Below are 14300 nucleotides of genomic sequence, written 5' to 3' on the forward strand. Positions count from 1 at the left end.
ACCTGGTGGGGAGCTGTAACCAAAGTCATTCCAGCCAGTGTTTGCCACTGACATCAGTGGGACTTTCATCTGATGATGGCCCTTTCTCACAAACGTGAAAGTATTTATAGCTGATCAGTGCTTGCTTTTCATACTTTTGCCTTGCAGCACTGAAGACCTGTTGATAAGCATGATGTGATTGTAGCGTCAATTAGTGATGGGAAAAAAAAGTGATAAATTGCTAATCCGGTTTACTGTGCATCTTGCTGTGCAACCAAACTGGGGCTGAAGAGCCTATTAACCTAAATTATGCTAAGTGCTCTACATGCTTTTGTGCTAGGTGTCAAGGGTATGACGGGGAGGGAGCTTGTTTCTAGCTAAAGCTAAGACACATGAAAGGCTTCATGCCAAAGCAGTATGGTGATCCCAATGTCCTGACTCCCGCTTCCCTTAGTGCCTCTAATTGGAATTGCACAGCTCTCACCCAGTGTCATCCTGTCAGTGCAGTTCGTTGAGATGGGAGCTATGGGACAGATACATCATAGATGTGTCAACATCTCTCATAAAATGGGGGAGCTTATTACACTAAGTAGTGAGATACTATTAATTTTCCTGGAAATTTAGACATTCTAAAATAACTTATGAATACATTTTGAGGCCACTTCACACTTCCTAAAAAGATTTAGCTTATTTCATTTATTTAGTACTAAGAAAATTCAAACCCAGAGCTGACTTTTTGTGTCAAGCCTCAGAGACATTACTTTTAAAGTAGCCAGATTAGATAGCTGAGGTTATGGAGAGCTTTGAATTTGACTTTACCCACCTTTTTTTATGTTGCAATCTGTGGCTTTAATGCTGATCTTTAGCTTACAAAAACTAAACAGCTTTATAAGGTATCATAAATTTAGTATTTGCTACTGTGTTTTCTTCTGCCACTAATATCTAAGCACGTTTTCCCAACTCAGCTGATTCTTTTTTCATTAGTTTTAGCAGCATATATGTAAATCTGTAGATCTGTACCATAAAAGGTAGTCTGTTACCTATGAAATTTCCCAAATTGAGTATGTATTCTATAAAATGGGAGACTGTCCTGTGTTAGCCTTTAAAATTCTGTTTCAAGAAGGGGAGACTGATCTTATACCGCCTGTGCATCTCCAGATGTGGTATGCTTCTGTGGAAATTGTATGCGTGGAAGTAGAATATATGCTTGGGTTCACAGGCTGTAGTTTCAAATTTAGGAACCAAAATCTGTGACTCAGTAAATGAATTAACTGTGAAATTAATTCTGAGCATGTGCAACTCTTCTTCAAGCCATTTTGAAAATCAGGTGTTTTTATTTAGCTGCCTCCCTATTGACATTGCTATCTAATGAGCCATCCAAAGCCAGAGCTACAGTGTTTTATTAGAAGAGAAATCTTTCATTCCTCAATCTGCTGAAATCTGACTTACTTTCTGCTCCTCTGGTCTTCAGTGGGAGTTTTGCCAGTAAGAAATGCAGGACTTGGCCCCAAGTTGGTTACATAATGAAGTGTTACGCGCTTGTGAAAGTCAATGACAGCACAAGGTTCATTGCCCTATTTCATAAAGGCACTGAAATCTACTTACTGTTGTCGGCGCAGTGAGAGTTTATTAAGGATGGAAAATCTCATTGGAATGTGTGCTTTCTGTTTGAACAGATGATACCGTACATGAGTCAGCCGAGCCATCCCGTGGTGAGAATGCGGCACAGACACCAAGGATACCCAGCCGGCTTTTGGCAACTCTATTGTTCCTCCTGGCAATGCTTTTGATATTATAGCACAGTATGCTCCGGCAACCTGTCGCAGAAAATATCAGGGTCTTGGAACATCAGAGATCCACCTAACTGCTCATCCCAGGAAAGGGACTTTATTGTTTTTGCAGATGTCAAATTGTTATTTTTCCCTTTTCCCTTTTCTTCTCCCTTTTAGCCTGAACTCAGCAAAAATCTGAAGGGGATAACTAGCTTCAGCACCCATCCCTACCTACCCTGTGACTTTCTTAACCCCTCCATATAAATAAAAGGACTCCAGATGAAAATGCCAAACTATAATAGTGACACTAGTGATTCTTATTTTCCTCTGCATTCTCTTTTAAGAAGTCACCTCTGCTAGCTCACTGTGTCATCCATATGTGGACAAGGAAGAATAGTGGCAGATGCAGTCAGTGAAGGATAAGGAAAGTGAGTGAAAGCCTGGGAGAGTTTTTCTCTCTGATACAATATTTATGCCTTCTCATTCAGCACTGTAAGATGATCATGCAAGGCATCGTGTCACCATGTCAGGATCAGAGGGGAAATATTAAGAATAGATATAATATAACACCCATTTCCTCCAGGAATTTCTAAATGAACAGGCTTCTGAAAGGGAAAAATTATGTTTCTTATAGGACTGTCATGAAACATCTTTGACAGTAAAATTTGTGCTCGTGAGTAGAAACGCTGTCTTTGATGAGAGGAAGAAGTTAGTATTTAGGAATGTTAGCACACAGCAAGCAAGGTCAGATTTAGGAAACTTCACTGGGGGTGTGAGTGCCTCTGTTATTTCGTTTTAAGGGGATAATGCACACCGGATTATTTTATTTTAAAACAAATCACCGTGGTGCTACAATTTTTTTCTTGAAATGCAGAGGCACTTTTGAGAATAAAGTGACCTTCCCCAGCGCTGACTTAGTAGCTTGATAGCCTTGGATGCTGCTCGGGGTGTTAATACATGCTAAGAGAGGACATCAGTGGCCAGAGGAAACATGTTTGGGACACAGGATCTCCAGTGTGCTCTTGATTTGTCTCTCCTGCAAGTTCCTCAGTCATGGGAATAAATCACATGTAGAAGAAGCCAGGACAGTCTAGTAGCATTCTTTGGTGGGGGGAAAGAAAAGAAGTGTGGAGTACAAATTCAAGTGTTGATTTTTTATCTTTTCCCCTTCCAGCACAGTTTGAAAAGTAGAGAAAACATGTTTATCAGCTGGAGATAAACTAGATGGGCTCCCAAAGACTTAACAAAATATTTTTTTAAAAATCCACTAGAATAGAAAATACATTATTTAGATATACTTTATGCTGAGAGTGAGTATATATGCTTGTCCTATTTAAACATGTGAGAGAAGTGGTAACCCTTGATGCAATTAGGAAACGGGACTGTCTTGTTTGGTGGAATTAGGAGTGACCCTGTTTAAGGAATCTGAGCCTTGGCTAATGTAGAACTTCAAAAAGTCATTTGCCAGGAAGTGCAAGCCTTGGGGTATTTTTGGCTAGTCTGCCATGAAATTTGGACTGCTGAGCATAATCAGGGAAATATCAGACTGGGACTGAAACAGAGCTTTTCTGACAAAAACTGTGATAATTATGTCAAATGTGAAAGAAAACATGGAGCACATTCAAGCAAAACTAAGGTTTTCTATATTAATTCTGAAGAAAAAGTCTGCCATAACAAAATTGAGTGATACCATTAATGGACAGCACTTTGTGGACTTTTTTTTAATGAAGAAAAGCTTCCCAGAAGTTGAAGCAGCCCAATATTTTAAAAAGGAGGAAAGGGGGAAATAAATTTAATATGTAAAGGAAGGTTTATGCATGCTAAACTATGATCTGGGCTTGCCTGATATCATACAACACAGTCATTAATACAGGGCTCATGCTTACAGGAGGAACATGGGAAATTTCCTCTAGTGTGAAGTGCACACAATAAAGATATGCAGTCTAAACAGTGAGGGAAGTCATCATCTCACTACAGGCTATCTGGTACTTTATTTAATGTGGATGTGCTTGGTACACACACTTAATACTTACTGTAGGAACTAAAAAGCTTTGGATGAGGTGATCTTAATCAAAATGCACCTTATCAATGGATTATTAACCAGATTACAGATAATATTGCATGATAGGTAACCATATTAAAATGATTCATCGCAGTTGAAGGCAGTCATAACAGTAGTGCCAATTTAATGTAGAAATGGTGACTTCATTTTTCATCCTTTGTTTCTGAATGATGTCATAGTTGAAGACATACGTTTATCTACAGCAAAGGATTTTCATTAGTGTTACTCCTGGTGAAATTCACCCTTTTGTTTTACCACAGAGCCCTGCTGTGTAGATGAGGAACAGCATGAGTGATGTACCTGCAAGGCAGGTCCCTGTGCTGCCTGGCATGGCGTGGCTGGTAACGTACCAGACGCTGTGGGTTTGATACTTGATGGCATCAGGCAATCCAGGTCATATGAAGTACATAAATGCTGATGGGCTTTGTGTTGTGTTGCAAATCTCTGAATGTTTTAAATGCAGATGTTGGTGCAAATTAAGGAGATTTCTGTTCCCTTTCCCTTTATCTGCCCCAGCTCAAGTCTGAGGGACTGATTCTCCCTCAGCCTAGGTGGTTTACTTACCCCCATGACCTGCACTCCTGCCTGCCAAGGGCATTGCAATGTGAAGCAGGGAAAATAGGGATCAGTCAGTTTAGTGGATACTGTGTATCCTTTAATAGACAAGGTAACATTTCGTGTTAGTTTAGAATATTGTTTTGTACTGTACTTACTTGGATGGCGAAGGAAAGACAAGTGAAACTTAAAGCTATGTTCTTTAAATTCTGTATTATTAGCAACCTCTGTTGTATATAGTGTTTGATAATAAAGTATTAATTTGATTCTTATGTCTTTTGTAAGTGAGAACAATAGACTTTCAGGATATTAAATTCACACGTTGATTACAAGACAGAGCTTTGAAGCATGAAGTGTGATCATGGCTGAGAACTGAGAGACAAGTGGCCATGACACTGCAGCATACAGGATTCATCTTTGAAAACCGTTCATCTATTGCAAGACTTCACAATGTCAAGACCTGGAACAACATGACTTTTGATAATCAGTGTTTTGTCCTCAGTGTTTAAAGGTCTGATGTTGTAGCCCTGTGGTTTCTGTGTTAGTTTCTGTTCTCTTGTATCATGTTTGTTTCTAAAAAGGCTTCGGGGATATAACAACTCTTCTGTTACTTTGTTTGTTTGTTTATTTTTTATTATTTTTCCTCCTGTTTTCCTTCTGGTTTTGTTTCCATGAATAGTTTTTTTTTCCAGAAAGGGATCTTGCCAGTGTCATGTGCGATGTATATATGTTCTTGGTTCCAAAAGAACTAGAAACAAATTTGGGAGGTACTGAGAGTAGATGAATAGATTGTTTCCTTTCCTATATAACTGTGGAAGGAAAATGGTTGTATTTGTACCTGTTGATTCCCACCCCAAACCCTCAAAACTGAACTTAATCCATTGCCTTGTGAGGGCAATGATTCAGTCACTTTCAGAGGCTTAGAGTGTTAATTCTTCTCCTTTCATTACACTTGGATTTTGTAATCACCCGTTTTAATGTACAACCCTCCACACTTCCCTCTTCCTGCCCTTCCTCCTCTCCCACCCTCTTTTTTTTTTTTTTTTTTGGAGCTGTGAATGGGCGGATCTGTTTCTGATCTGGCATCACTGAGTTTTTCCCATGCATTCGCCCTCAAGCTTCTCGGATGTGAGACAAATCTCCCTAAAATAGGCTTGCTGCCATTGTCTGTACAGTTTAATAGATGCTGGCATGTTGGAGGTTACCCATGAGTCTGCAAAATCCGCTTTCCATACTTACTCTTGACACACCATTGAAGACACTCATTGTGTATGCATCTGGGTATGAAAGTCCTGCTCAGTGTGGTCCTGTGCTTGTACTGCCCTGCTTTGCAGTTTCTTTGCACTTACTCATCGAGTGCTGTTTTTGAAATGCTTACATTATATGAACTTAAAAGAAAATGTTAAAAAAACCCCAACCTGCCCCATAAGATCTGTATTTGTATATACACGTGTCCGTACAATTATACTTAAATAAAATTGAAGATTTTCATCATTTTAATTGGTTCTCTTAGGCTACATTTCTGTTCAATGAATTACATCTTTATTCTGGGAGCTGTTTGTACGTACCTTACATATTTGTGGGCAATGGAAAGCAATGAGGAGTATGAGTGGGAAGGTGTGAAGAATGCATTGGGCACGACTGACTATCTAGGCTGTAACTACCAACATCCTGGCTAATCTAAAGTCTGGCTGCTCTGCTCTTCACCTTTTTTTCATGTGTTCATAGCTCTTCCAAATACATAGGAGAGTAAGGAACTATGTCAACCAAGTGCTGGTGAATTACATGGTTTTCATCATCACTTTTGCACTGCTCTGGGCCTCCCAGTCAGTCCTCCTTACTCCCCTGGGTAACAAGTAGTTGTATGGTGTAACTCTTCCTTCTTGAGAAACAGAGCAAGACCCAGAGGTGTGCAAACAGGGCAGTCGCACATGGTGCCCCTCTACCCAGGATGCCCTTCAGACTGACAAAGAGATGGGGTTGAAAGTGGCCTTGAAATCTCAGACATGTTTTTCTTTACAAAAGGGAGGAAAACGTCTGAGAACAGTGGGAGTCTCATGGATGGGAGAATTTGAGCAAGGGTGACTCCTGAAGGGAAGAGGAAGAATGGGGAAGCAAGAAACTGGAGGACTGTTTCTCCTCCCCCTTCCTTCCACCCCCGACTCTAGAGACTGATGTAGTGCCTCTAAAAATGCACAGGACTGGATTGAGATTGACTTGTATTTAGGTCTGAAATGGTTGTCTTTGGCAGCACCTGCTCACTATTCATATGATAAGTTTAACCTGAAAACTTAGGTCATAGAAAGTGGGGGGCACATACCAAAAACTGTAATACATGCATCATGAATTCAAAACTCAGCTGTAATTACACCATATTAGCATTAAACTCACTGAGAGCTTTTTATTACATCTAATTAGTTGACAGGGCAGCAAGTACTAATTACAACTTACTCTAACCTTCTTTACAAATGAGAAGTGACAGCTTGGTGAGAGAATTGTGTGTGATTTGATACAAAGAATTGATACACCAGACTTTTTTCTCCAGAGCTGTGATGTTACAACCAGGGCAGGGTTATAAGTGACACATGTTCAGTATGTCTTAACATAATAGCCACGTCCAGAAAATATCCTCCAGTCTGACACACTTAATAGCCTTTGCTCAGAAGACACTCGGCTTTCTCTGAGAATGGTATTTGATTTCATTTTTCTGCATTAGTGTGCACAATGAGCCTTTGTGCTCCCTCATCTTTCCTTCTGCAGAATAATTCTGCTCAGAAAGTACCTCTGAGGGCATTCAGGCATGCATCATACCACCGTGATATGGTTGTGTGCCAAAAAGTGCTTTATTCATTCAAAACAAAGCTTTGACTTACATAAATTAGAGATGTGGTAACCAACTGGGATGGTTAAACTTTTTACAGGTTTTAACAATGCAAGATTGAAAAGTGCTGCCTTCCTTATGACTCTTTATTTTTGTTACCGTTTGCCCTTACTAGGAAGTTTAGTTTAAAACATTATTGAACTTTGTATTAGAGGTGTATGCCTAAGAGCCCAGATCAAGAATCAGTCTTCACTGTAAAGACTGCAGTACAGAGAGCACTTGTATGAGACAGCTGTTTATGTTTGTTTGCTTTCAGTACCATTTTGATTTGTTGCTATGAATCAAAGCAAGCTGAAATATCACCAATTTAAAATTTTTCTTAAAATTTTCTCCTAGACCACATAGAAGCTTTTAAAACAAAGTATTTGTTATATGCAAAAATATCCTTCAAAGAAAATTCAAAATGGAAGTGATATTGCAAAAAATGTTGAAGAGCTAAGCAGGTTTTTTGTTGGTTCCCTCCTCCCAGATAAATCAGTTAGCTGACTGATACTGTCAGTCATATTTAATTTGGAAGAATTCAAACCACAAGTTAACTTCTGCAGCCACCAGCGCATCTTGAAACACTCATTTTTCCTATGATGATTCTTCAAGCACGTTCTCATATCATTTGGTTACATAAGGAGGAATATAAATACAAGAAATTGCAGGGTGGAAGCTAGATGCCTACTCTGAGGGAAAGAAAAAGAGTTGTCTGTTTTGCCTAGAACTTCACGAAAGCATACACTGCATTCAAGATCAAGAGTATAGAGTGATTTCTAGATCCTTATCTAGCTTGTAATGTATCTGAAGTAAAGGAAGGAAGGTACCTCTTTCTCTATACACAATCTTAAGTGCATTCTTACACACAGCTATCTTTCAGTTCTTATGTTCAAAGCATGCTCTAAGTGCTATTTTGTGGTACACACTAGCCCACATAGAAATATATATTTCCCAGTACTAATTTTAACATTTAAACACATTTCTTTATCCATGGACAGAACTGCTGTTGGCAAAACTGAAGTTTTTGTGTGGATGGTATTTGTAAAAGGAAGGGTCATCAGTAGGATACTGTAGGTATAAGCATCCATCTCTTCCTTCTATTGCTGAGAATCCACTGTGGCTTTTGTTCTCATGTACTGTAACTTGCATTATCTTAACTAAAGGTTCAGCTAATCACTGACCACCGAGTCCAAGAAGTTTAGGAGGCTTTTTTTTTTTCCTACTGTCACTGTTGCAGAACAGGAATAAGTCTAGAATCTGCATGCAACAAAAGCAAAGCATCTTTAGGCCTAAAGTTGCAACCGATGTGATATGATACTGGAGTTCTGATCATTTTATACTTGGGAATAAATGGAATGCTACATTTTGCAAATGGCAAGCTGTGGCCCTGCAGCAACCATCCTTGCCTGAGGAGGGTCAGGAGAATCAGGCCCTTGGCTGGGTGTGAATGCTTCAGTGGAAACTTGGCATGCTGTGCATTACATTGCACTGTGTGTATCCCAATGCTTCTGTTCACTACAAGGGGAATGGAGAAGGGGTGGGGAACAAAGAGAGAGAGCTCATTCAGTTACACATGGCTAAGCAGCAGTGGGAAGTATACAGCAAACTTTGAGTCGAGGAAATGGCTACTCATGTAAACGGTCCATGAGTAAAAGTCTTGCTTATTTGTTGAAATTCATAAAAACATTAAATAGAAAACCTGAAATGTGTCAGACTGTTGTCTAGAAGTGGTTCTCTGGTCAAGCACTATGCTTGTGGAAGTCAGGGAAATATTTATCATTCATTTAGGCCAACGCTGAGCAGTTTTGAAAACCTACTAGCATTTAAAAACATATACCTCACCTTGCCATTCTAAAGCAGGAAAAACTTGAAATCTTGCACTCTGCAAGGCTTCTCAAGGCAGTATCTGGAGCTGTTGCCTGTGGAGCTGCTGGCAGCTCAGGCCAGCAGGGACAGGGAAGGGATCTTACCCCTGTACTCAGCACTGGTGAGGCCGCACCTCGATGACTGTGTTCAGTTTTGGGCCCCTCACTACAAAAAGGACATTGAATTACTCGAGCGTGTCCAGAGAAGGGCACCGAAGCTGGTGAAGGGTCTGGAGCACATGTCGTACGAGGAGCGGCTGAGGGAACTGGGGTTGTTTAGTCTGGAGAAGAGGAGGCTGAGGGGAGACCTCATCGCCCTCTACAACTCCCTGAAAGGAGGTTGCGGAGAGCTGGGGATGAGTCTCTTTAACCAAGTAACAAGCGATAGGACAAGAGGTAATGGCCTCAATTACACCAGGGAAGGTTTAGACTGGATATTAGGAAGCATTTCTTACCAGAAGGGGTTGTTAGGCATTGGAATGGGCTGCCCGAGGCAGTGGTGGAGTCCCCATCCCTGGAGGTGTTTAAGAGTCGGGTTGACATAGCACTTTAGGGATATGGTGTAGTTGGGAACTGTCAATGTTAGGTTAATAGTTGGACTAGATGATCTTCAAGGTCTTTTCCAACATAGATGATTCTGTGATTTTGAAGAATCAGAACCTCGTGAGAGATCTCCCCCCATTGCTGAGCACTCTGTATAACACATACTTTAATGGTCATTTTTAAACTTGGTTTTGAGAATAACTTTTTTTGTTGTTGTTGTTTTATCTTTGCCATCAAAAAGATCCTGAAGCTGAATCAGGAGTGTAGAGTGCAGATAAACTGACTTTCAGGGGGCAAGATACAGCTACATTTCGATTTAGGACACCTGCAAAGAGAAGGATCACTGCTCTGCCTTAAAAAGGACTGAACAAGAGCATGGATCATGCACAATGTTAATGATTAGACATTAAACGTGAGACAAAGCCAGATGAACATATGCAGAAATGCCAGGCTTTGTACATTAGTTTTACTTTATCCTGGTTCTTGTACATACTTGCATTATAAAGACCTTGTGCTCCATTTGACACAGAAGCCAAAACAAGTGTGCATATCATCCTTGCTAGTGAATATGTGCCCCTTTTGTTGTTGTTTATTTAATTAGCTAATCTGCATTTATTTGCAGGTAAAAAGAAAGGAAAACCCATGCACACTTCCTGTGCTCTGCTCTCATCAGCCAGATTTCCTCAGAACTCTTGTATTCCAGAGTTTTACCAAGTGGCTAAATGAAATGCACACAGTATGAATATTTATGCTGTTTTAATGATGAGATTTTTGCATCCATGGATAATAAAGGTTTTAACAAGAACAGATACTGAGATTGGCACAAAACAGTGAGGTGGTTAATATAGCAACCTCTCTGTGCAGGGACTCCATTGAGAGCAGCAGGTGGTGCATGCCTCCCTCCCCTTACTCTTCCTCTAGCACCAAAATTAGTCTGATGGGACATGCAGATCTTCCTGATAGCTTTGCAGAAAGCAGGTGTTTTATCTATGCTTTGCATTACAGCCACCTCTTACGTGCTTCATTTGAGGAAGCTCATGGTTTTTGACTGAAAAAGAACCTTCAACTTTTGAACACTATGTTTATTTCAGATACTCTCCAGCAGTGTTTGCATTTGAATCTGAAGCTGCCACTTTGCTTTGCCTGTTCAGGAGCAACTGACTGACAAGTGTTTACAAGATATGGAGATTTGGGGGATGTAAGTCAAAGCAGTACACTTTTCATGAGCTGAGGCAGGAAAGGGCAATCTCCACTCTTTCCTGCTCCAGCTGAACAATGTTGAAGGAAGATTGCTTTAAGGTCTCGTCTTCGGTGAGGTACAGGGAAGCTGCAAGGTCCTAAAGACCACAGCCCTCTTTGTATTTGTCTATAACCACAACTACTAAAAGTCTGATCTCTTTAGTGTTAAAGTGAGATGCTGTAAGGTCATGATAATGGCACTCTTGGAGGGAACACTGAGCAATTTACCCTGTGATGAAGTTTAGAACAAGGGTTTATTACATGTTTACGGTACCTAGGTGTACTGGACCTGTGGGAACAGGTGTCAGACAACGTATGTGTAGATAAGTGATGTCAAACAAACAAACACCCACTTAAAAGACTGGGTGCTCACCCTTTCTCACTTAGCCAGCAATTCCCTGTGCTGTCCTGTTGTCAGACTGCTTTGCTGCCATCCTTGATGCCACTCTCCTGGTAAAAATGCTCAATTCGGGGGTTGATTTGGCTCCTGGGTAACTGCTATCCATTCTGTATTTTTTCTACTTGGAGATACCAAAAACTATTTGCATGAATATTGACACTTGTCCAAAACCTGTCTTTCAAGGCTGATGTTCAGGGCTGTGCCCCGCTGCTCATTGTGAGGTTGCCTTCCATAGTTCACTACACATCTGATGAAGATCAGCCCTCAAACTAGGCCACTGACAGCAGCCTTGCTCTCAAAGTAGGAACTAAAAGATGCTTCAGGTAAGAGCTGGACTGGAAAAGCTGCCTAGGGCTAGGCACTGGGGTCTATGAATCAGAGGGATAGATGATACCATGTGCATTTGAGGTAAAATAAAGGCAAAATATTGTAGTAAAACTGCTTTTCTTTAAAAAAGAAAGGAAATAAAATTTAAAACAAAACAGTGACTTGAAAGAAGTCACAGCTGAGTGCTTTTAAAAACATTTATTTAATTTTCATCGATGGACAGGGAAATAAGACTTTTGGTCTTCAGTGTGGACTAAAATAAATCAGCCTAGATCATATGTTACTTTGTTGCCATCTTCTCCATATGCAATTTTATTTGGAGTTATATCTAACACTGTCAAAGAGAACAGAAGAAAAATTCTTTCAGATTTTAAACATCTAAACTATTTTTAAAACTTTCACCAGGAGACAGTAAGCTCACTATGAAATGGATAGGTCCTTTGTGTGTTTATACATGATACACAACCACTCTCATGGAGCATGTTATCCCTGACAGCATTATTTGGACGTCACTGTTCTTTTCAGCTGTTTTTGCATCCTTTCAGTGAAAACTTGTCCCAAAAGTCACCACAAAAGCTATTTACTTTGTTTCAGCCATAATTAAGACAAGAAAGTCCCAAAGGAGTAAATTAAAGATTGCAGCCGCTAGACTAGTTTCAGCTCTCTGAGGCAACAGATAACCGTCTTAAATGTGTGGTTTAATACACTGAATAATAATAAAACTCTTCTATTTTGAAATGTAATGCAGCTTGTTAGGTGCCTGTGCTTCAGGAGGCTGAGTACATTACAAGAACTGTGCATTTCCCTCTTCCTCTCCTGAATAAATTGTGAAGTCTGAAGAAGTTGCTGTGGAAGAGACCAGAATGAAAACACACACCTCTGCAATGTGAAGCACCTGTTGTATCTGCAGGAGGAGGGACAGATGTAACCCAGGACAAGTGCTCAGAATACATATTCCAGGCACTAAATCTGGGATTGAGGAAGTGGAAAACGTGATGCTTTCAGAAATAGAGAATGAAAATACATGCAGTCTTGCAATGCAGTTTTGGGGGAAAAAAACTGAGCAAAAGCATGTCCTAATTGTGTGTCCTACAGAGAAATGAAAAAAGAAAACCATTCTTGTGATAGAGCAGCAGGGCATGGAGACTCCTGAGAAGAATCTTCTGAAGGAGGGAGAACATACCGTGACTTACTGGGCAAGCAGTTTCCATTTGGAAAAATTAGGCAAGAAATATTCAACACACCAGACCTGGGAGCTGTTTACATCAACACAATACACTGCTTATTGCATATACAGAGTGAGTGATACCAAGCCTGGAAACCATCATGTCTCATCTAGCCTCAGAGTATCCACTGTTAGTTGAAAAGGGTGAGAAACAATGCAGGAGTTTGAAATCTAACACTAAAGAGAAAGAAACTTTATGAATTGGGCACCTGGTGCTGTGCTGTGATCCCTCACTTTTAATTTCTGGTCTGTCTCCAACTTAATTAGAAGAAAAGGTAGCATATCTAATAGCAATTCTGACTGCAGGGCATGCTGGAAAGAACAGAATTTAAATCTTGTATTATCACACAAAGTGTGTCTTGTAGACAGTCCTTCTAGTCTAGCTATTAGCAAATACACACTACTGTGCTGTATGTATTCAGCTGTGTAATTTGACGGTCTATTTATTTTCACGGAAATGTTAACTCCACCTTTAGGAATTAAAATGAAAACCTAGGGGCAGAAGTTAAATCTTTTAAAACACAGTTGTTGAATGGACTGGGAGCAAGAATGGGTAGGAAACTACAGTACAATTAATGACTCTTGGCTCTTCCTGTGAGCCAGTGTACTCTCTCCCTTTTGCCCAACCCCAGTAGCCAGTCATTTCTTAGTAAATAAACTTGAAACATTCCCTTCATTACCTAGTACTGTAGGAGAGGTGGCCAGGAGAGATGTTGCCACAAACTTGTCTGGGCAGGGTGCTAGGTGTGGATACACATATGTGGCTGAAAAGCTTTTGCACAGGCAAAAACTCGTATAATATACTATTTTTAATAGAGGAGGGTGACCATGACTGTGACAAACTACATATTCATGGGTAATAGTACTCTAGGGCCTAAGGAACATTGTAAACCGATTGTCAGTCTGTGCTGAGCCTGGCTATTGAGCATAGGAAACAGAGCTCCATTTTGTCTTCAAGTGTTAAAGGCAGTAGGTTGTGGGTGCATTAGAAATGTTGGCAGGGTGAGGACAGAGTCAAGAGGCACTGTGGGGAGTGCTGAGTTCCCAGTTCAGCCCAACCTGAGATTTTCCCCTATGAACCCTGTCTGGTCCTCCACACAGGAACAGGGAGACAGGGAAGTCCCCTAAGACAAACATACTTTAGCTTTAAGATCAGCAGTTGGCATTGCTCCCTGCCTGGTTCCCAAAAAGTTTCTTAATATACAATTTTCCTGTTCTCTCTCCCCTGCCCCCACCCAGCCCTGTTTCTTTGAAACTCTTTATATATAGTAATTAACTCTGCCTTGGCCAGACGTTTGTGAGAGTGAAGGGAAAGATGCAACTTTTTGTCTGGCAGGTAGATATGCCATGAATGATGAAGCTCTCCTTATAAGATACATGTTACATGGAGTAGAGGACAGACACAGCTAGAAAAGGACAGTGGCAAGTAGTATGGTCTCTTTGAATGGTTCGTAGGCACTGTCTCTTGGT

At 40.4% G+C, this 14300-nt stretch overlaps 1 protein-coding gene across 2 annotated transcripts in view; it reads left to right on the forward strand.

Moving 5' to 3' along the window:
• EFNA5 (ephrin A5) overlaps window positions 1-5868 on the forward strand; it is a 224401-nt gene extending 218533 nt beyond the window's left edge. For both annotated transcript variants that reach the window (XM_074812943.1, XM_074812942.1), the window contains one exon: window positions 1656-5868. In XM_074812943.1, coding sequence (XP_074669044.1) covers window positions 1656-1777 — 122 coding nt within the window. In that variant the 3' untranslated portion in view covers window positions 1778-5868. The remainder of the gene's footprint in view (window positions 1-1655) is intronic.
• Window positions 5869-14300: the final 8432 nt, after the last annotated feature.

Source organism: Strix aluco, chromosome Z (genome assembly GCF_031877795.1).
Source record: "Strix aluco isolate bStrAlu1 chromosome Z, bStrAlu1.hap1, whole genome shotgun sequence".
Lineage (NCBI taxonomy): Eukaryota > Metazoa > Chordata > Aves > Strigiformes > Strigidae > Strix > Strix aluco.